Source organism: Oncorhynchus masou, chromosome 26 (genome assembly GCF_036934945.1).
Source record: "Oncorhynchus masou masou isolate Uvic2021 chromosome 26, UVic_Omas_1.1, whole genome shotgun sequence".
Lineage (NCBI taxonomy): Eukaryota > Metazoa > Chordata > Actinopteri > Salmoniformes > Salmonidae > Oncorhynchus > Oncorhynchus masou.
Genome location: NC_088237.1, coordinates 15,522,530 through 15,546,529, shown reverse-complemented (window position 1 = coordinate 15,546,529; position 24,000 = coordinate 15,522,530). Strand labels below are relative to the sequence as shown.

The window sequence follows — 24,000 nt, the reverse complement described above, 5'->3', positions numbered from 1 at the left end:
AACAGGGCTTTAATTGATGAGGTGGTGAGATGAGAATAATGGCATTTAACAGGGCTTTAATTGATGAGGTGGTGAGTGAGAAGGTGAGGGTTTGGTCAGCTGAAGCTCTCAGTCACAGCTCTGCTTTGATTCAGAAGGTTGTAGTTATAACTGTTTATTCAGGCCTGGCAGAGAGACATGGGGAACCCTATGCCTGCAGGGGTAATACTCCAGCCAGGTCACTCATGATACAAGTCAGTATTCGACATCCATCCATGTCTGAGGATGTTGGGAGATGATGAGGAAACCGGCCACTAGGGGCAACAGTGAGTGCTGTTACCTTCAAGTAGGTTTGGGTTTTGGGTGTCGTGGACAGGGATGGCGGATGGGCATAAGCATCTGCCTTTGATTCTGTATGTGTGTTCGCCTGTCCTGATGTCCCAGTGATAGAGTGAGTGGGTAGAGTGAGTGTTTGATAGGAAGTTATTTTTGAGATTGTTATTTGAAACCTATCCCAAACCGTAACCCTCACCTTAAGCATTCAGAGGTAATGCCTAACCTTAACCTTAAACACTTTGACATTTGACGTTCGGAACAAGTAAGGAAAGTTTACGTTTGAGAAACATAGATGAACGTCAAATTCTGACGTGAGACTGTGAGAACTTGTTGAATACTCTGTGTTGGTGCACTAAGGGACTTTGGTTGCTTCTCAGGGATTGAAGTGCTCAATCACACTACTTCAGTGTGTGTCTTACATAAGCATAACCCTTTGACCGTTGTGTACATTATTCTGGCTTTCAAGCATTTGCTGTTCAGAGAAGCAGATATGCAATTCATGCCAAGGAAAGGGATTTATCTATGTGTGTGTGTGTGTGTGTGTGTGTGTGTGTGTGTGTGTGTGTGTGTGTGTGTGTGTGTTTGAGTCTGTTATGAACTGCCCCTGGGAATTCCTCTACAACAACTGTTTGACATTGGCTCCAGCTGGTGTGTGTGAGTGTGTTTTCTTCCTTGGACATGGTCTTTGGGAAATCCTGTGGAAAATGTGAGTCTGAGTGGCTCGCTTCCACACTGTCATTTGTTTTTTTCTGTCTTTCTTTCTCTTGTTGGAGAGATTCGGTCACTTTTTCCCTCTCTCTCCGCTCAACTGTCGAACACTCACTCTATTCACTCACTCACTCTATCCACTCACTCCCTCTATCCACTCACTCACTCTCTCCAGACACTCATTCTGTCCACTCACTCACTCACTCACTCACTCACTCACTCACTCACTCACTCACTCACTCACTCACTCACTCACTCACTCACTCACTCTATCCACTCACTCACTCACTCTATCCACTCACCCTATCCACTAACTCTATCCACTCACTCTATCCACTAACTCTATCCACTCACTCACTCTATCCACTAACTCTATTCACTCACTCACTCTATCCACTCACTAACTCTATCCACTAAACCGTATCCACTAACTCTATCCACTCACTCACTCACTCACTCACTCACTCACTCACTCACTCACTCACTCACTCACTCACTCACTCTATCCACTCAGTCACTCTATCCACTCACTCACTCTATCCACTCACTCTATCCACTCTATCCACTCACTCACTCACTCACTCACTCACTTACTCACTCACTCTATCCACTCACTCACTCACTCTATCCCCTCACTCACTCTATCCCCTCAAACTCTACCCACTCACTCAATCTATCCACTCACTCTATTAATTCACTCACTCTATCCACTCACTCACTCTATCCACTCTATCCACTCACTCACTCACTCACTCACTCCACTCACTCACTCACTCACTCACTCACTCACTCACTCACTCACTCACTCACTCACTCACTCACTCTATCCACTCACTCATTCTATCCACTCACTCTATCCACTCACTCTATCCACTCACTCACTCTATCCAGTCTATCCACTCACTCACTCTATCCACTCACTCACTCTATCCACTCTATCCACTCACTCACTCACTCACTCTATCCACTCACTCACTCACTCTATCCACTCACTCACTCACTCACTCACTCACTCACTCACTCACTCACTCACTCACTCACTCACTCACTCACTCTATCCATTCACTCACTCTATCCACTCACTCACTCTATCCACTCTATCCATTCACTCACTCTATACATTCACTCTATCCCCTCACTCACTCTATCCCCTCATTCACTCTGTCCACTCACTCACTCTATCCACTCACTCACTCTATCCATTCACTCTATTCACTCACTCACTCACTCACTCACTCACGCACTAACTCACTCACTCACTCACTCACTCACTCACTCACTCACTCACTCACTCACTCACTCACTCACTCACTCACTCACTCACTCTATCCACTCACTCACTCTATCCACTCACTCTATTCACTCACTCACTCTATCCACCCTCTCACTCTATCCACTCACTCACTCTATCCACTCACTCACTCTATGCACTCACTCACTCTATCCACACACTCACTCTATCCACTCTATCCACTCACTCTATCCACTCTATCCAGTCACTCACTCTATCCACTCACTCACTCTATCCACTCACTCACTCTATCCATTCACTCACTCTATCCACTCACTCACTTTATCCATTCACTCACTCCATCTCACTCACTCACTCACTCTATCCCCTCACTCACTCTATCCACTCACTCTATCCACTCACTCACTCTATCCACTCACTCACTCTATCCACTCACTCACTCTATCCACTCACTCACTCTATCCACTCTATCCACTCACTCACTCACTCACTTTATCCACTCACTCACTCACTCACTTATCCACTCACTCACTCACTCACTCACTCACTCACTCACCACTCACTCACTCACTCACTCACTCACTCACTCACTCACGCACTCACTCACTCTATCCACTCACTCACTCACTCTATCCACTCACTCTATTCACTCACTCACTCTATCCACCCTCTCACTCTATCCACTCACTCACTCTATCCCCTCACTCCCTCTATGCACTCACTCACTCTATCCACTCACTCACTCTTCCACTCTATCCACTCACTCACTCTATCCACTCTATCCAGTCACTCACTCTATCCACTCACTCACTCTATCCACTCACTCACTCTATCCATTCACTCACTCTATCCACTCACTCACTTTATCCATTCACTCACTCCATCTCACTCACTCACTCACTCACTCACTCACTCACTCACTCACTCACTCACTCACTCACTCACTCACTCACTCACTCACTCACTCACTCACTCACTCACTCTATCCCCTCACTCACTCTATCCACTCACTCTATCCACTCAGTCACTCTATCCACTCACTCACTCTATCCATTCACTCACTCTATCCACTCACTCACTCTATCCACTCTATCCATTCACTCTATCCCCTCACTCACTCTATCCCCTCACTCACTCTATCCCCTCACTCACTCTGTCCACTCAGTCACTTTGTCCACTCAGTCACTCTATCCACTCACTCTATCCACTCACTCTATCCACTCACTCACTCACTCACTCACTCACTCACTCACTCACTCACTCACTCACTCACTCACCACTCACTCACTCACTCACTCACAGAATAATTCAGTTTTAGTTATCTTGCAGTTTATGTACATTCCACTCACTCACTCTATCCACTCTATCCACTCACTCACTCTATCCACTCTATCCACTCATTCACTCTATCCACTCACTCACTTTATCCATTCACTCACTCTATCCACTCACTCACTCTATCCACTCTATCCATTCACTCACTCTTTCCACTCACTCACTCACTCACTCTATCCACTCACTCACTCTATCCATTCACTCACTCTATCCACTCACTCTATCCCCTCACTCACTGTATCCCCTCACTCACTCTATCCCCTCACTCACTCTATCCACTCACTCACTCTATCCACTCACTCTATTCACTCACTCACACTATCCACTCACTCACTCTATCCACTCACTCTATCCACTCACTCACTCTATCCCCTCACTCACTCTATGCACTCACTCACTCACTCACTCTATCCACTCACTCACTCTATCCACTCTATCCACTCACTCACTCTATCCACTCACTCACTCACTCTATCCACTCACTCACTCACTCACTCACTCACTCACTCACTCACTCACTCACTCACTCACTCACTCACTCACTCACTCACTCACTGAACTCTATCCACTCACTTTATCACTGGGACATCAGGACAGGGGTAGACACACACACACACACACACACACACACACACACACACACACACACACACACACACACACACACACACACACACACACACACACACACACACACACACACACACACACACACACACACACACACTTCGATGTTATTTGCAGGAAAAAACACTGCAGAGTGATTAGATACTGCAGCACTATGCACACAGGAAGTGTCTGAAGCTGTGCTTGAGTCAAATGGTTCCTCAGGAGAAAGTGAACCCATCTACAGGAAACAGGAGCTGTTCTGTGTTGTTTCCTCATGGAACCCCCCCCCCACCCTGTGGTGCCATCATTCCTACTCCACTAAACTCTGTCTCCTTAATCAACCCTTACACACACACACACGCACGCACGCACGCACGCACGCACGCACGCACGCACACACACACACACACACACACACACACACACACACACACACACACACACACACACACACACACACACACACACACGCCACAAGTCTGATCTAGCCCATATCTCAATATATCTTCCAGCTGATATTACATTGTCCCCCACTGAGCAAAACTGGTTGAAAATCCGTCTTTTCACTGGGTCTTCTGTAGTTATGTTCTGGCTCATACAAGCCAGGTGTCTGAGCTACATCAGTCTCTCTGTATTAGTTCTCTATATGTTAGAGACAGAGCGGACAGATCAGTACACACAGTCTGATAAAGACCCATGTCTTCATTACCCTTGAGATCACATCCAATCCAATGTTATTTGAAACATGCTTCGTAAACAACAGGTGTAGACTAACAGGGAAATGCTTACATACAATGCAGACTTAAAGATAAAGATAAAATAAAAAATATAATTAATGTCACAAGGAATAAATACACAGTGATTTGGTGGAGCATTGTGAGTGTGCAGTGAGCACGTTATATGTCAGCATGTATGTGAGCAAGTGTGTTTCCTAGCAACTATAGAGCCATAATAGACTGAAGTAAAGAGTGGAGCAGTGGGGATCTGTTAGCAATCTGCCAGTCAGAGAGAGCTGAGTGAGACAGAGAGAGACAACAGAGCGAGAGAGAGAAACAGAGAGAGAGAGAGAAACAGAGAGAAACAGAGAGAGAAAACAGAGAAAACAGAGAGAGCGGAGGAGAAGAAAAGAATTGGACTGTGAGAGAGCTGGGTTCTGAAGGGCCACTGTCCAAACGCCAGCTCTGTCCACCCTACTCACTGCTGACCCTTCACATCTGTTTCTGGTGAGAGAGCGAGATAGAGACAGAGAGAGACAGACAGAGCGAGAGAGAGAAACAGAGAGAGAGAAGCAGAGAGAAACAGAGAGAGAGAAACAGAGAGAGAAACAGAGAGAGAAACAGAGAGAGCGGAGGAGAAGAAAGAATGAGACCTGGACTAGAGCCAGACACCTTCACAGTAACAACAAGGGGCTTGTTTTAACACAACCTCTCCTGCGAAGGCTGTACGCCCATTAGAGTGCTATGGTCAGCGTCAGTTACAGTGGGTTAGAGTTTGGCATTGCCCGGGGTAACCAGACAAACAGTGAGTCCCGACACCAGAGCCAATCGAAGTCTTAAAGGTCACTTTGCACTGAGATGGAGGCGAAACAATTGGTTCTGGGCAGAAAGGCCACATTGTTGTCGTCGTCCCCCCCCGCTACTCTCTCCACTACTGCCATCGATGTGGATAGGAAGTCCACAATCATCTCCCTTAGTTTTGTTGACGTTGAGTGTGAGGTTATTTTCCCCCCAGTCCAACTGAAGAAAATGTATTATGCATGAAGTTCTGACATCAGGCCTTTGTGTCTCCAAGTAGCGACTTACAACAGGGTGAGAGAGAGAGAGAAAGAGAGAGAGAGGGAGAGAGAGACAGAGAGAGACAGAGAGAAACAGAGAGAGACAGAGCAAACTAGAATGCTATTTGGCCCTACACAGAGAGTACACAGCGGCAGAATACCTGACCACAGTGACTGACCCAAAATTAAGGAAAGCTTTGACTATGTACAGACTCAGCGAGCATAGCCTTGCTATTGAGAAAGGCCGCCGTAGGCAGACATGGCTCTTAAGAGAAGACAGGCTATGTGCTCACTGCCCACAAAATGAGGTGGAAACTGAGCTGCACTTCCTAACCTCCTGTCCAATGTATGACCATATTAGAGAGACATATTTCTCTCAGATTACACAGATCCACAAAGAATTCGAAAACAAATCCAATTTTGAAAAACTCCCATATCTACTGGGTGAAATTCTACAGTGTGCCATCAGAGCAGCAAGATTTGTGACCTGTTGCCATGAGAAAAGGGCAACCAGTGAAGAACACGCACCATTGTAAATACAACCCATATCTATGCTTATTTATTTTATCTTGTGTCCTTTACCATTTGCACATTGTAAAAACACTGTATATATATATATATAATACGACATTTGTAATGTCTTTATTGTTTTGAAACTTCTGTATGTGTGATGTCTACTGTTAATTTTTATTGTTTATTTCACTTTATATATTATATAGCTTACTTGCTTTGGCAATGTTAACACATGTTTCCCATGCCAATAAAGCCCCTTGAATTGAATTGAATTGAATTGAGAGACAGCAAATCATTTTTGCAACTTAGTACTTTTGTGCTTTAATTCTCTAGTGGAGGAACTGAGGTGGGTTAATGCGAGCTGTTGGATGCCCTCTATTCTCACCTCTCTCTTCACTCCATGTGGCAGTGTGGTTGGTGAACGGCACAGGATGGTTTGAATGAGTGTGGGAGATACACCGCTTATCTCCTGTACAGAGAGTAGATATTGTAAAGGCAGGCCCAGGCCAGGTGCCATGAGGCTGAGAGAGGGAGGCATTCAATCACACACTAATGCCTTGGCTCCAGAGGCACTGATGCCTCACACACACACACACACACACACACACACACACACACACACACACACACACACACACACACACACACACACACACACACACACACACACACACACACACACACACACACACTTGTCGACAGGGCCAAATTCATCTTTCCCGTCAATACCTCCCAAACCTCAACCTCTGTCTGACCCCTCTGGAAATTTTCAGAAACCATTCTCATTCCCCATCCCAGCTCCAGTTCGGCATTCTGTCCCCCTCCCTCTCCCTCCAAGTGCCCTTTCCTTTTCCCCAAGCCTTTAAGTCATGTGTTTGTTGTTCTTTCCCGCTGTTTGTTCTTCCATGCATGTTGTGTTTGATCCTGCTGGATTCCAGGTCCATGTCATCAACACCGGCTGTTGTTTGCAAGCTGTTTGTTTGCGGAGTTCAACTTCAAGTTACGAGGAACATTTTTGTTTTGTCGAGTAAGATTAGACGAGGCAGTTTTCCAAGATCAATTCAAAGTAGTGGAGGTGTAGTGGTCCAATGTGAAGAGTAGTTATTAACTGTCTAGTAATATTGAAAAAAACATTGCAATTTGTCAACATTGCAAGCGTTGACAGGCTGACAGTCTTGTTGACAGGTGAGACTACTGAGCCGGGGATTCTGGGTAATCTCCCCTCCCAATACAGTAGGACACACATGAATGCACGCGCTGATCATTCTGACGCAGTCCTATAGGAGTGTCCCTGTTTAAGCCAAGAGGCTCTCAGCATAGACCCCAGTGTGTGTTAGATCCTACACACCCCAGTGCCGGAAATATCAGGCTTTGAAATGTTGGACCAGGACCAAACCTCTGAAGTGATTAAATCAACATCGCTCTCTCTTATCGCATGTGTGATATGTGTGTGTGTGTGTGTGTGCACGTATGTGTGTTTAGTACTCTCTCAGGAGTGCTGAAACAGAAGTGTCAGAGTGGGAGAGTGTGAATGTAAAGTCCTGTCTTTTTAAACGGGCACAGTATACCTGAGGGTCCTCTCTTCCTGGTGTGTTGCTGGTGCAGTAGCACCGCTCTGCAGGGTTCGTTAGTGCTGATCTGCTCTCAGCACCTTGCAGGCTGAATGAAACATGAAACTGCCCCCTCACTTAGTTAAAAAGGAGACCATCAGCCAATCATATCAATCTTTCTACATCTGTCCTAGCTCTCAATAACACTCCCCCTAGCCTACCACTTCCACTAACCTCAAACTCCCCCAACTACTGAAACTCCTATCCCCACACCAGAGGAGGCTGGTGGGAGGAGCTCTAGGAGGACAGGCTCATTGTAATGGATGGCATGGAATGTACGGAACAGAGACAATCATTTGATTTCCATATGTTGGATACCGTCCCATTTATTCCATTCCAGCCATTATAATGAGCCTGTCCTCCTCCTCTGCCCCACACCTCCTCCCACCACCACCTCCTCCTTCTACTCTGTCCTCCAATTCAAAACCTCTTTCCCCTTTCCCCTATGGTCCAAGCCCAAACTACTAGCCACCCCTACCTACAACCCCCACCCTCACCTCCCCACCAACCCCCAACCTTATACCCCCTGTACTTACTTGACTGGACCAACTCATAGATAGGGCTGTTGCGATGACCGTACTACCGCCACACCGGTGGTCACGAGTCTTGAAGGCAGTCAAATTCCACGTGACCGTTTAGTCACGGTAGTTAGGCTTCTCCAAGCTCTGATGCTGCTGATGGTCATTAGTAGCCTACCAAACTTGCTAACTGCCTGGTACTCAGCCCTCTATTCTCCCTCTAATTACTCTGACATCAATGCAAATGTATTTGAAAATCTAATCAAACACTTCATGAGAGCCCATGAGCTCATGTTGTGCAACATTTTGCGTGAAAAATGAAAAAACAGAGTGATGGCCTCTACTAATAATAGGAATAGAAAGCCGATCCTCCTCTTTTTAGTTGAGTTGAGTTTTTTTTTACAGGGACAGTGGACATTAATCAACGTTTCAGTAAGTGCCGGTTTTAGCCAGTCGGCTAATTTTCAACCGCAGTCCCTGGGTAGGTTATTAAAAACAATTACAATATAGACAATCATTGAGCAGTGAGCACACACAGAGCAACATAGGACAAGCAAGACATAGCATACAGACAGAGCAATATAGAACAAAAAGCAGCAAGACAAAATTCATAAAAGCAACAAAGTGTTTCCACACCTCACAAGCTACAGACAACAGACAACATGGAAAGAGGCAACACAGCTAGGGATTATGTTCACAAATCTGATTGATCTTTAGCCATGTCTTCATGCATTTTGTGAAAGTGTGATATGTGGTGCAGTTATGTGTGTCTGATGGCAGTGTATTCCAGACATGGGAAGCTCTCACAGAGAAAGCGGATTTACTAAAGGTGCTTTTTCTTAAGGGAACTATACAGTCACCTCTCATGGCAGACCTTGTGGATTTAACAAAAATACTGAGATTCTTGCTACGTAAGCTTAACTTTCTGAACATTCGAGACGTGTAGTCCACTTGTCATTCCAATCTCCTTTGCATTAGCGTAGCCTCTTCTGTACCCTGTTAACTATGTGTCTATCTATCCCTGTTCTCTCCTCTCTGCACAGACCATACAAACGCTCCACACCGCGTGGCCGCGGCCACCCTAATCTGGTGGTCCCAGCCCGCACGACCCACGTGGAGTTCCTGGTCTCCGGTAGCCTCTGGAACTGCCGATCTGCGGCCAACAAGGCAGAGTTCATCTCAGCCTATGCCTCCCTCCAGTCCCTCGACTTCCTGGCACTGACGGAAACATGGATCACCACAGATAACACTGCTACTCCTACTGCTCTCTCTTCGTCCACCCACGTGTTCTCGCACACCCGAGAGCTTCTGGTCAGCGGGGTGGCACCGGGATCCTCATCTCTCCCAAGTGGTCATTCTCTCTCTCTCCCCTTACCCATCTATCTATCGCCTCCTTTGAATTCCATGCTGTCACAGTTACCAGCCCTTTCAAGCTTAACATTCTTATCATTTATCGCCCTCCAGGTTCCCTCGGAGAGTTCATCAATGAGCTTGATGCCTTGATAAGCTCCTTTCCTGAGGACGGCTCACCTCTCACAGTCCTGGGCGACTTTAACCTCCCCACGTCTACCTTTGACTCATTCCTCTCTGCCTCCTTCTTTCCACTCCTCTCCTCTTTTGACCTCACCCTCTCACCTTCCCCCTACTCACAAGGCAGGCAATACGCTCGACCTCATCTTTACTAGATGCTGTTCTTCCACTAACCTCACTGCAACTCCCCTCCAAGTCTCCGACCACTACCTTGTATCCTTTTCCCTCTCGCTCTCATCCAACACTTCCCACACTGCCCCTACTCGGATGGTATCGCGCCGTCCCAACCTTCGCTCTCTCTCCCCCGCTACTCTTTCCTCTTCCATCCTTTCATCTCTTCCCTCTGCTCATACCTTCTCCAACCTTTCTCCTGACTCTGCCTCCTCAACCCTCCTCTCTTCCCTTTCTGCATCCTTTGACTCTCTATGTCCCCTATCCTCCAGGCCGGCTCGGTCCTCCCCTCCCCGCTCCGTGGCTCGATGACTCATTGCGAGCTCACAGAACAGAGCTCCGGGCAGCCGAGCGGAAATGGAGGAAAACCGCCTCCCTGCGGACCTGGCATCCTTTCACTCCCTCCTCTCTACATTTTCCTCCTCTGTCTCTGCTGCTAAAGCCACTTTCTACCACTCTAAATTCCAAGCATCTGCCTCTAACCCTAGGAAGCTCTTTGCCACCTTCTCCTCCCTTCTGAATCCTCCTCCCCCTCCCCCCCTCCCTCCCTCTCTGCAGATGACTTCGTCAACCATTTTGAAAAGAAGGTCGACGACATCCGATCCTCGTTTGCTAAGTCAAACGACACCGCTGGTTCTGCTCACACTGCCCTACCTGTGCTCTGACCTCTTTCTCCCCTCTCTCTCCAGATGAAATCTCGCTTCTTGTGACGGCCGGCCGCCCAACAACCTGCCCGCTTACCCTATCCCCTCCTCTCTCCTCCAGACCATTTCCGGGGACCTTCTCCCTTACCTCACCTCGCTCATCAACTCATCCCTGACCGCTGGCTACGTCCCTTCCGTCTTCAAGAGAGCGAGAGTTGCACCCCTTCTGAAGAAACCTACACTCGATCCCTCCGATGTCAACAACTACAGACCAGTATCCCTTCTTTCTTTTCTCTCCAAAACTCTTGAACGTGCCGTCCTTGGCCAGCTCTCCCTCTATCTCTCTCAGAATGACCTTCTTGATCCAAATCAGTCAGGTTTCAAGACTAGTCATTCAACTGAGACTGCTCTTCTCTGCATCACGGAGGCGCTCCGCACTGCTAAAGCTAACTCTCTCTCCTCTGCTCTCATCCTTCTAGACCTATCGGCTGCCTTCGATACTGTGAACCATCAGATCCTCCTCTCCACCCTCTCCGAGTTGGGCATCTCCGGCGCGGCCCACGCTTGGATTGCGTCCTACCTGACAGGTCGCTCCTACCAGGTGGCGTGGCGAGAATCTGTCTCCTCGCCACGCGCTCTCACCACTGGTGTCCCCCAGGGCTCTGTTCTAGGCCCTCTCCTATTCTCGCTATACACCAAGTCACTTGGCTCTGTCATAACCTCACATGGTCTCTCCTATCATTGCTATGCAGACGACACACAATTAATCTTCTCCTTTCCCCCTTCTGATGACCAGGTGGCGAATCGCATCTCTGCATGTCTGGCAGACATATCAGTGTGGATGACGGATCACCACCTCAAGCTGAACCTCGGCAAGACGGAGCTGCTCTTCCTCCCGGGGAAGGACTGCCCGTTCCATGATCTCGCCATCACGGTTGACAACTCCATTGTGTCCTCCTCCCAGAGCGCTAAGAACCTTGGCGTGATCCTGGACAACACCCTGTCGTTCTCAACCAACATCATGGCGGTGGCCCGTTCCTGTAGGTTCATGCTCTACAACATCCGCAGAGTACGACCCTGCCTCACACAGGAAGCGGCGCAGGTCCTAATCCAGGCACTTGTCATCTCCCGTCTGGATTACTGCAACTCGCTGTTGGCTGGGCTCCCTGCCTGTGCCATTAAACCCCTACAACTCATCCAGAACGCCGCAGCCCGTCTGGTGTTCAACCTTCCCAAGTTCTCTCACGTCACCCCGCTCCTCCGCTCTCTCCACTGGCTTCCAGTTGAAGCTCGCATCCGCTACAAGACCATGGTGCTTGCCTACGGAGCTGTGAGGGGAACGGCACCGCAGTACCTCCAGGCTCTGATCAGGCCCTACACCCAAGCAAGGGCACTGCGTTCATCCACCTCTGGCCTGCTCGCCTCCCTACCATTGAGGAAGTACAGTTCCCGCTCAGCCCAGTCAAAACTGTTCGCTGCTCTGGCCCCCAATGGTGGAACAAACTCCCTCACGACGCCAGGACAGCGGAGTCAATACCACCTTCCGGAGACACCTGAAACCCCACCTCTTCAAGGAATACCTAGGATAGGATAAGTAATCCTTCTCACCCCCCCCTTAATGACTTAGATGCACTATTGTAAAGTGGCTGTTCCACTGGATGTCAGAAGGTGAATTCACCAATTTGTAAGTCGCTCTGGATAAGAGCGTCTGCTAAATGACTTAAATGTAAATGTAAATGTAAATGAGGGGGAGCCAGGCCATTTAGGATAATGAATACAAGACATATGTTGGTGTATTGCACAAGATTTTCCCAACTTAGGAGCTCATGCTTTCTGAGGATGTAACAGTGATGATGGCTATTGGGCTTCCTATCAAGCACTTTGAGAGCCTGTTTGTAGACAGACTGAATAGGTTTTAATGTTGTACAGCAAGCTTTGGCCCAACTAGTCAAGCAGTATGTTAAATAGGGGAGTATCATAGATTTGATGTACAGTTTTGCTACCTCTGTAGTCAAACAGTTTCGTATCATTCGGAAATGAGCTAAGTTGAATTTGGTTATTTGAATTACCTTTTTCACATGCTTTTTAAAAGAGAGGTTGGAATCAAGTATGATGCCAAGGTACTTAAAATCAGATACCACCTGAAGCTTCTCCCCTGACACATAGACATCTGGCTCAGTAGCATCTGTTGCCCTCTTTGTGAAGAACATGCAAACAGTTTTTTTCACATTGAGATGCAAACACGAGCCACCAAGCCACTTTGTAACCTGGACCATTACAGTAGTGAGTTCTTGTGCATCTTGTTGTTTGCTCTTTGCATGCACATACTGTATATCACTGTACCATCTGCATACATTTGAACTTCAGACCCAGTACAGACAGAAGGCAGATCATTAGCTATGATGTACAGGCTGAACAGGAGGGGCCCCAGTATTGACCCTTGGGGCACTCCCACATCATAGCTAAGAGTGGGCGACAGCTCATTGCTCACTCTGACACACTGAGTTCTGCTTTCAAGGTATGATTTCATCCATCGCAAGGCATCGGGGGCAAAAGTTGAACTTGGACAATTTTGTGATGAGAATCTCATGGTTAACAGTATCAAAAGCCTTTCTTAGGTCCAGAAACACAGCTCCAACAACACCCCCTTTGTCCATATTGGACTTCACATTTTCCAGAAGAAAGCAGTTGGCCGTTTCTGTGTAGTGTTTTGCTCTGAAGCCAAACTGCATGGAGTGTAATGTGAAGGGGCTGTTGTTGAGGTGAGCAATCAGTTGTTCTGCTACACACTTTTCAAAAAAGTTACTCACGTCAGCAGGGTCGGCCGAGTTAAAGATGACCGTTATTATGGCCGACTTCTATACCCTTGGAAACAGACCAATAGATGTGGTCTATTCCTGTTAACTTTTTAGATTCTCCCAGATCAATTTAGAATTTGCCTTTGCTTCACCAATTATGTTAATATACAAGTTTGCCTTGGCCTGTCTGTTTTCTTTCATCACCTTATGTCTCAACATGGTAAACCTACGTCTGTCATGATCTAATTGGAATCTTAGGGCTATTTTTAGAGCATAATCTCATTCTTTCATCAGTTTCCAGATTTCTCCATTTAGCAAAGGAAGAGTGCTCTTTTGGCCAGGTTTGGAATTGATTTTCTTTAGGAAACCATTTATTGCCGTCTGGATTGTGGATAGATAAACCTGACTATCAGCTTTCACGTCTGTATAGGACAAGAGATCATTCCAGTTAATTCCCTTAATTGCGTTTTCAAAATAGTTTAATTCACTCTTAGGTATTCTTAGTTGATCCGGCTTTCTGACAGTAGAGAGGTTAAACCTGCTCTTAGACAGCTTTCTGGCTATAAGTGTCAGATTATGATCAGATAGCCCAGTAACCATACTGAATGATTTAGTCACTCTCTCTGGTTTATTAGTGAACACCAAATCAATCTGTGTTTTATAGCAACAAGTCACCCTGGTTGACCCTTTAACTAGCTGTGTCAATGGTCTAGGTGATGTGGGTAAGGCGGAGTCAGGCGCAGGACACAGAGATGAGTAATAATCGTAACTTTACTCAATAAACAATCTTCCATCAAGGAGAACAAAATTCCAGAGCACATAAACGAGACAACATGACAACAATAAACATGCACAAAACCATGATGGAACCAGAGGGATAAATAGGGAATAAATTATAACGTAATGGAAACCAGGTGTGTACAATCAAGACCAAACAAAAGGAAAAATAAATGTAGATCGGTGGAGACTAGAAAGCCGGTGACGGCGACCGCCGAACGCCGCCCGTACAAGGGAGAGGCACCAACTTCGGCGGAAGTCGTGACAAGCTGTGTAAGGTCAAAGTTGATCCGTTTGAGGGTTTTCCTACAAGACTTGTATTCATAATTAATATTAATATCTCCCATTAAGATGACCTCTTTCCCAAAGTCACATTCCCTAAGCATGTTATTAAACTAATCAAAAAACACACTTTTGGTGGAAGGTGGCCTATACAGTGCCTTGCGAAAGTATTCGGCCCCCTTGAACTTTGCGACCTTTTGCCACATTTCAGGCTTCAAACATAAAGATATAAAACTGTATTTTTTTGTGAAGAATCAACAACAAGTGGGACACAATCATGAAGTGGAATGACATTTATTGGATATTTCACACTTTTTTAACAAATCAAAAACTGAAAAATATGGGCGTGCAAAATTATTCAGCCCCATTAAGTTAATACTTTGAGGACACCTTTTGCTGCGATTACAGCTGTAAGTCGCTTGGGGTATGTCTCTATCAGTTTTGCACATCGAGAGACTGAAATTTTTTCCCATTCCTCCTTGCAAAACAGCTCGAGCTCAGTGAGGTTGGATGGAGAGCATTTGTGAACAGCAGTTTTCAGTTCTTTCCACAGATTCTCGATTGGATTCAGGTCTGGACATTGACTTGGCCATTCTAACACCTGGATATGTTTATTTTTGAACCATTCCATTGTAGATTTTGCTTTATGTTTGGATCATTGTCTTGTTCAAATCTCCGTCCCAGTCTCAGGTCTTTTGCAGACTCCATCATGTTTTCTTCTAGAATGGTCCTGTATTTGGCTCCATCCATCTTCCCATCAACTTTAACCATCTTCCCTGTCCCTGCTGAAGAAAAGCAGGCCCAAACCATGATGCTGCCACCACCATGTTTGACAGTGGGGATGGTGTGTTCATTGTGATGAGCTGTGTTGCTTTTACACCAAACATAACGTTTTGCATTGTTGCCAAAAAGTTCAATTTTGGTTTCATCTGACCAGAGCACCTTCTTCCACATGTTTGGTGTGTCTCCCAGGTGGCTTGTGGCAGCCTTACAATGTATTAAAAATCAAAACATATAGCCCAACGTTTGTAGCACAACTAAAGTTACATTAATAACTCTAAATTAAGCATATAGGAGTAGCTATTTCTTTGTTAACCGCTCAACACAGAATAGCAGCATGTGCGCACCCCCTTCATTGTTTGGAGAAAATATCCTTTCTATTTTATTCAGCTTTGTTCAGTGGTATTTTTCATACTATAAATTAATGCCACGGAATTCTAAGCAAATCTTGTCTGCTAAATGAACTAGTGTAGCCCACAGCCATTTAGAATAGCCAGATAAGAACATAAGGACAACTCAGAGTATGCTGCTCTTCTGAAACAGATTCTTCTGAAATAGATGACATTTTCTTCATATCATGCTTCTTTAGACCTGCCTAAAATAAATAATGGATTTAATGTGAAGGTGTAGGATACGATACATAGATTTAGTGTCTTTCTTGTAGGCTGTGTGGGAGCCAGGAAATGCTAAAAGCGTTTATGTTAATTAACGATCAATTACCGTGAGACTGACAGTTATTTGCTTAACAATCACCGGCTGACGAAATTTCGTGACTGCCACAGCCCTGCTCATAGAGCATTCACAAACACCCCCGGGATGCTGAGCCCCACACAGAGCCTCCATGGCTCCATTCCCAGAAAGTCCAATCCCCCAAACCTCAGATGGGAGAAACCAGATACCCGTAACATGGTGAACAGGGAAAACATGAGGTTTTCAGAGATTCTTTCTTTCATAGTTAATATTAACATCCATAGCAGGGTGTATGCTGAAAACATCCTGACCTGGATTCTATGTAGGAGTGAAAGGGGGGGGGGAGAATGAAAGGAAAGGAAGAGAGGGAAGAGAAGAGGAAGGAAATGGCTCTGTCAGTGTGCTTGTCTGCTGTGTGGAGTCATGTTGAGGAGTTTGGCCGGAGATTTGAGCAGTTGTGTGGTCTGGAGACCACATTTTGAGTTGTCTTGGTCTTGACTCAGTCTCTGACAATTATCAGCTTCCATTCAGTCGGCGCATAAAACTGCTCAGACAATTAGACAGCTAAATTGGGCCGTAGGGGACCTCTGTCATTTTTAAAATTCCATGTATGTGTGTTCGGGTGTGTGTGTTTGACTCTGTATGAATGTGTGTCTGTGTTTCATTTAAACTGACCTCATTCCTAGGGTTAAAGGGCATGCAATAACAGTACACTCCTAGAAAAAAGGGTTCTAAAAGGGTTCTTTGGTTGTCCCCATAAGAGAACCTACCTGGAACCGAAAGGGTTCTATTTGGAACCAAACAGGGTTCTTAAAAGGATTCTCCTATGGGGACAGCCGAATAACCCTTTTAGGTTCTCGATAGAAGAGTGTAGTACTAGCACACAGCTTTGTCCACTGTCTAGCTTGGTCAATACTTTACAGCTACATGTTAGATGTAGCCTAGTGCTGTTAGGCTGTACTAGCAGTAAACACTTTTAGACAACACAGAGATTCATGTAGACCTGAATATTGTCATGGGAGATGGGAAAATCCTGCGATGAGTCTGGCCCAGCTGAATGTGTACAGTCAGTCAGGAAACAGACACACAAACACATGACGTACACCCCAAACTCCCACTGCTCCAGATCCTGCAGTAACGCATACACAAGCCAAGGGAAAGGGGGATACCTAGTCAGTTGTACAACTGAATGCCTTCAACTGCAATGTGTCTTCCGCATTTAACCCAATCAGAGAGGAGTGGGGGGCTGCCTAATTTCAACATCCACATCTCCGGGGCCCGGGGTTAACTGCCTTGCTCAGGGGCAGAACAACCGATTTTGACCTTGTCAGCTCGGGGATTCAATCCAGCAACCTTTCGGTTACTGGCCCAACCCTCTAACCACTAGGCTACCTGCCACCCCAAGGAGTGTGTGTGTGTGTGTGCTTGTATGTGTGTGTGTGAGGGATCATCCAACTAGACAAGACAAATGGATCGAAGCATGAAGCGAAGAGTAAACATCAGTATGATGAAGACGATGACTAAGGAGTCCTAGAGTGATACCATTGCCTAATCCCCCCCAACCGTCTCCCCCTGCCGCCTTATGTGTGATCTGCCTGGTAAAGTGATCACCGTGGCGGTAAGGCTGGGGCAGTCAGATTCTCATGAAAGCAGAGTAAACACAGATGTTGATGTTGTTGTGCCAGGCAGCTGAAGGCCGAGGGCAGACACCAGAACTCTGTTATTATGATTCTACAACACACGGTTTCTCTTTAGAACAGAACGATCAGATGGCGCTAGTGCAGTAGTGTTTGTGTGTGTGTGTGTGTTTGTGTGTGCATGTGTCTGTGTGTGTTTGTCCGTTAAGTTGTAACTGTAAATGGCAGAGGGCGTAGCCCTTTCCTCCAATCGAATGACCTAGTGGCCTCACGGGTGGAATGTTCTTAATATTTTAATAAGCCACTGAAAATCAGGTGTTTCTGTGTTCAGCGGTTTTTATATATTTCAGTGGTCTGTGATGTATATGAAGTGTAATATTGGAATGCAAACTCAAAATGGAATACATTTCAACTCCATATCATACATGGTACAGGTGTATTCTTCAATTTAAGCCCATAACCATGTGTGATGTGTACACTTTTGTCTCAAAGTAGATTTGTTTAAGACTACCAAGAAATGCTCTGTGTGACCCTGATTTAGCCCACTGCAGTAAAAAGTTAAACTCAAGTTACCTGGGGAGCCAATTTTAGCAGCCAGTATCGCTTTCATGGGAGTATTGCTTTCTTGCACAATTCCATAGTCTATTACTATGTTCTTTATTCAGTATCAGTACCTTAGTAAATGACCTGACCTTAACCCTCCCCTCTCTCCCCCTTTACAGACAGCAAGGCCATCGTGGATGGGAACCTGAAGCTTATCCTGGGTCTGATCTGGACTCTGATCCTGCACTACTCCATCTCAATGCCTATGTGGGAGGACGAGGACGATGAGGACGCCAAGAAGCTGACCCCCAAGCAGAGGCTGCTGGGATGGATCCAGAACAAGGTGCCCCAGCTGCCCATCAACAACTTTCACCGTGACTGGAGGGATGGCAAGGCTCTGGGAGCCCTGGTTGACAACTGTGCCCCAGGTAAGAGCTGATCCAGGATATTTGACTCATCCTGTTGTTAGACTCTGCTGGCTTGGAGCTGATTCAGAAACAGTTAAGTGTTAGTTAATTTGAGTGGAAGGATGTCAGGGCCCTGGGGGCACTGATTGACAACTGTGCCCCAGGTAAGGCATCGAGGAACAGTTTGAGTGCAGATTGTCAATCTGTAAGAACGGCACGAGCTTTGTAAGAGCTGATTCAAGATCTGAACATTCATTTGTTGACAGTCGTCTTCCAGGTAGCAACTCATTTGAGAGCTGTTTGAGGGTTGATTAATCGTCCGTACTATTCACAGTACACTAAACACTAACCTCAGCCATAATTCCAAGTATGTGTCACAGAGAAGTTTCAGAGAAACTCCAGTGTTTTGAAACAGTCTTGTTGAAACACTGAGCCTAATGAGTCCAGGTCAGGGGTAGGGGTTATGTACTTTCTGGCCTGTCTAATTGGGGGGCTTGGTTGAAGACAATGAGAATGTGTATTTTTGGTGAGTGTATGTATGGCATGTTCTGTGGGGTGGGGGTAGAGGTAATGGTGCAGGGGCTACCATAGAGCACGACATCAATGAGGAGGATCCTTATTCAAGGTGGGGATGTGGGCGCAACGTATGAATGGATGAGGCCAAAAAGAATACAAGCTGCATTCAATAAGCAATATTCCTGAACTGCACAACTTCACATCAGAGAAGGAGAGACCTTGGTGAACCAGAATGGGACGTGTGTCTTCCGTATGCTCTCCCTTACCAACCTTAACTCTTAATCAGAACCAGCCGTTTCGTCATTAGAAAACCATCTGATGAGAGAAGAATGAGGGAAAGAGAGAGGAGGAGGAGGATGAGGAGGAGGAGTGTAGGGGGTAACCAAAAAACACAGACATTTAGAATCCCCAAACCACAGAGAGATAGTGCATAGCCGGTAATTAGAGATCAGGGCCATCAGGGCCTAGCCAGGGGGACTTGCCCGACAACTGCCCCAGATAGAGTGATCCCCGCTGGGGAAGGGTTCATAACTCTAGGCTTGGCTCTCTCGGTGAAGGCCTCTACTAATTTGGACTAGGCTCCTGGCAGGCACTAGGGCTTTCTAAGACATGGTTCCAAGGGGAACTCAGACTGACCTCGGGTCAGGAGACACGTCTTGTTCAACAGAGCCTCTAATCCTGTGTTTGTACAAATGGAGTTGAGACCAGATGAGTGGAATGGCATTAATAGGTTCACAGAGTTAGTTACTCCAGAGAAATGAAGCAAAGAACTGAGGTGCGCTGTCTTTTTGTTGTTGCTGAGTGTCTGTATGTGTGTATAGGTGGTTGATTTTTGTAGGTGTGTGAGTGTGAGTGTGCGTGTGCGTGTAAGAGAGAGCCAATGTGTGAATGTGTGCTTTATTTGTTTTCATGCATTTGGATGCTTCTGGGTGTGTGTTTATGCGCGTTTGTGTGCATGACAAAGTGTGTTTGCTCAGGCAGGAAGTTGAGAAGTGTGTTGGTGAGAGGCTAAGGTGGGGGAACAATGAACAAACAACGACTCCATTCTCCCCCATGCTGAGCCTGTCTAATTCACTTAACCAGACCAGTGGGGTGACAGAGCGGGTGTGTGTGTGTGTGTGTGTGTGTGCGTTTGTGCTTTACATTTGCGTTTATGGTGTACGTGCCTAATCATGTGTGTGTGTATGTTTGTGTGTGTGTGTGCATTTCTGCTTTTCAGGGTGAGTGTGTGTTTATGGTCTAAGTGTCTATATTAGTAGTATTTACACTGCGTTTACACAAATCTCTGACACTGAGCAGGACTAACTAGCAGGTTTTATTCTAGGTTTTGACCATACAGGGCTCTGTTTCTCTCTGCTCTCACTGAAACATTTACACTGATAGATCCAGGACAAGCTATACTCTCACAGTACACGTCGCGTTAGGGCAAAGTTCAATTCTCTCACATTCTCTCGCAGTGACACCTCTCTGCCTATATGCGGACTACGAGCTGCCACTCGGCCCGTACTCAGGGGCCCTGACCTCCGGTGGGGCCCCGTTGATTTTGTTAGCCACTCATAAAACATGGCAAAATGTGTAGAACTGCAGGGAATTAGCTTTGAAAATGCAACATTTTCTCTCCATCCCTGGCAAAACCAAGTCTCACTCGGGGCCCCCCAACCAAATCTCGCTTAGGGCGCCCAAAACACATCCCTCTTCTCTTGTCAGCACAAAATGTAACATTCAGGACCGTCCACCCATTAGCAAGAAATGTGAAACATACAGTAGAGCATAAAAACAACATTGCACTTTTCTTTTCCTACTACCATTGCCTTTGCTCATAACTTCTTCAATGAGGGAAAATGTTGTTGCTACGATTGTGATATGTGGTTGTCTCACCTAGCGATCTTAAGATGAATGCACCAACTGTAAGTCACTTTGGATAAGAGCGTCTGCAACTGACTAAAATGTAAATGTAAAATATAATAACTGTTTTGTGTGAAACTCAAACTGCTCTCAGACCTGCTAGCCTCTACAGCATAGCTCATTTGTCCTGACACCTTGAGTTCCCCTGATTCAGCCAAACCTCTTCCCTGCAAGGCGCTGGACATGGGTGTGCTGCAGGCTGCAGTGTGGAGGCAGTGGGTTTCTGGCTGTTGTAACAGCATGGAGAGTGTCAGAGTAGGGAACACAGCAGCGAGGAACGCAATAAGTGAAAACACATGTAGCGTGCCGCATTTCCTGCCAAACACATTATTGTGTGTGTGTGTGTGTGTGTGTACTCATGTATGTTGTTAAGGAGCAACAGGAACAGGGCAGAGGCCTCTCTGTTAGAAGTAAGGGCGAACAGTAAAACAGTGAAAGTTAAGCGTATTGTCCGTAAATGAAGGAAAGGTTTGCTCGTGGCTTGAGTCCATGCCTTGTCCTACAGTATATTTACACTAGAATACAACAATAAGCCAGGATTAAGCAACAGGGAACAGAGAGGGTTTGGACACACACACACACACACACACACACACACACACACACACACACACACACACACGATTCCACAGCAAAGTTAACACAGCATCCTATCCTGAGGTTGTCCCCCTCTCCTCAGAGTGAAATGTTGCTCATCAGATTTTTACCCAACAAACCCCTCTATCCACCCCCTCTGAATGGCCCTCTCTCACCCTCACACTATCTGGTCACAGACCCCCCATGGCCAGTAAATCACACCTCAGCCTAACAGAGGCACATTAAACAGGTATGAGTTGGTTTGAAAAGATACTAGTTTATACTACTGGCCAGCTGTAGAGGGCTCATTAAACATAATGACCCATCTTGAGTATCACTGTTTGTGCGTGTGTATTGAGTGTATACTGGTGTGTGTGTGTGTGTGTGTGTGTGTGTGTGTGTGTGTGTGTGTGTGTGTGTGTGTGTGTGTGTGTGTGCGTGTGTGTGCGTGTGTGCGTGTGTGTGTGTGTGTGTGTGTGTGTGTGCGTGTGTGTGCGTGTGTGCGTGTGTGCGTGTGTGTGTGTGTGTGTGTGTGTGTGTGTGTGTGTGTGTGTGTGTGTGTACTCATGTATGTTGTTAAGGAGCAACAGGAACAGGGCAGAGGCCTCTCTGTTAGAAGTAAGGGCGGACAGTAAAACAGTGAAAGTTAAGCGTATTGTCCGTAAATGAAGGAAAGGTTTGCTCGTGGCTTGAGTCCATGCCTTGTCCTACAGTATATTTACACTAGAATACAACAATAAACCAGGATTAAGCAACAGGGAACAGAGAGGGTTTGGACACAAACAAATATTGAACACAAACAAATATGAGGGTCAGGTACAGCTCTTTGGCAGTTTGGGAGAATGCTGTAGGGGTTTATATTCCTCTCCGGTTAGTTTTTCAATACCGCCAAGAGCCCCCTCACACACTCACTCTCTGCCATGTATTTATTTAGTATCCTTTTGCCTCACACCTCTGTTTTCATACTGCTCCTGGCAGTAGCGGGGTTTGTGCAAGGAAGCCACCCTGAGCTGAGAACATTCTAGATGGAACTGCAATAGAGACAGCCATGACAGCTAATGAGACTTATGGAAAATGTATTGCCATGTACTGAGGTGGGCGAAACAACAGTAAAAAACAACAAACCACTCTGTCACATTGAGTAGTGCTGAGCCCTCTTTCCTGTTCCACAGTCCATGGATACAGCCTGGTCTCATACAGTAGACCGGGAAACTTTTAACATTATACTGTATGTTACGTTTGGTATGGTTACATAAGACAGAAGGTTACTTAAGACAAAAAATAAATGAGGCTGCTTTATCTTGGTGGATGGGTGGGCACACAATGCGAATGTCTAGCAACACAAAGGTTGCGTATTCAAATCCCATCATGGACAACTTCAGCATTTGAGCAACTTTTCAGCTTCTTGCTACTTTTTAGCTACTTTGCAACTAACCCTTCCCCTAACCCTTAACCCTTTTAGCTAACCCTTCCCTTAACCCTAACCTTAATCCTAACACCTAAACTTGCTAACGATAGCCACCTAGCTAACGTTAACCACAACAAATTAGAATTCGTAATATATCTTACGTTTTGCAAATTCATAACATGTTGTATGTTTTGGAAATTTGTAACATATTGTACGTTTGGCAAATTTGTAACATATCATACCAATTGTCATTCGTAAAATATCATGCGAAATGGATGATGGACATCCACAAATGAATATATACCATATTAAACGTAACATATCATACTAAATGGAGTGTCTCGGATTTACATACAAAATAGTACAAAATGCTGAGACCAGGTTGGTGGATAGAGAACTGTGTAGTGATGACACTCCTCTGTGTTTGTGTGTCATCTGAGGCTTCCTACATCTCTCATCCTCACGTCACTCCCTGATAATCCTATAAGCTGCATTGTCTGTGTGTGTGTGTATGTGTGTGTGTCAGCTTTGTTCAAAGAGACTCAGGGTCAGACAACACGAAAAAAGTAACTCACCGCTCTCTAAGCATTGACCAGCTCACTCTTGCTTGTCTCTACATGTCTTTCCTGTAGAGGAATAGTATTGCGGGTAAACATGGTTTGGCAGTTGTCATGGTTATAGTGAATCGTAGTGGATGTAGCT

The 24,000-nt window shown here is 46.0% G+C and overlaps 1 protein-coding gene across 1 annotated transcript in view; it reads left to right on the top strand.

Moving 5' to 3' along the window:
* Positions 1 to 24,000, top strand: part of LOC135514869 (filamin-C-like) — an 82,748-nt gene that overhangs the window by 16,583 nt on the left and 42,165 nt on the right. The window contains 1 exon segment of the mRNA XM_064938535.1: positions 18,666 to 18,914. Within this exon segment, the coding sequence (XP_064794607.1) occupies positions 18,666 to 18,914 (249 nt within the window).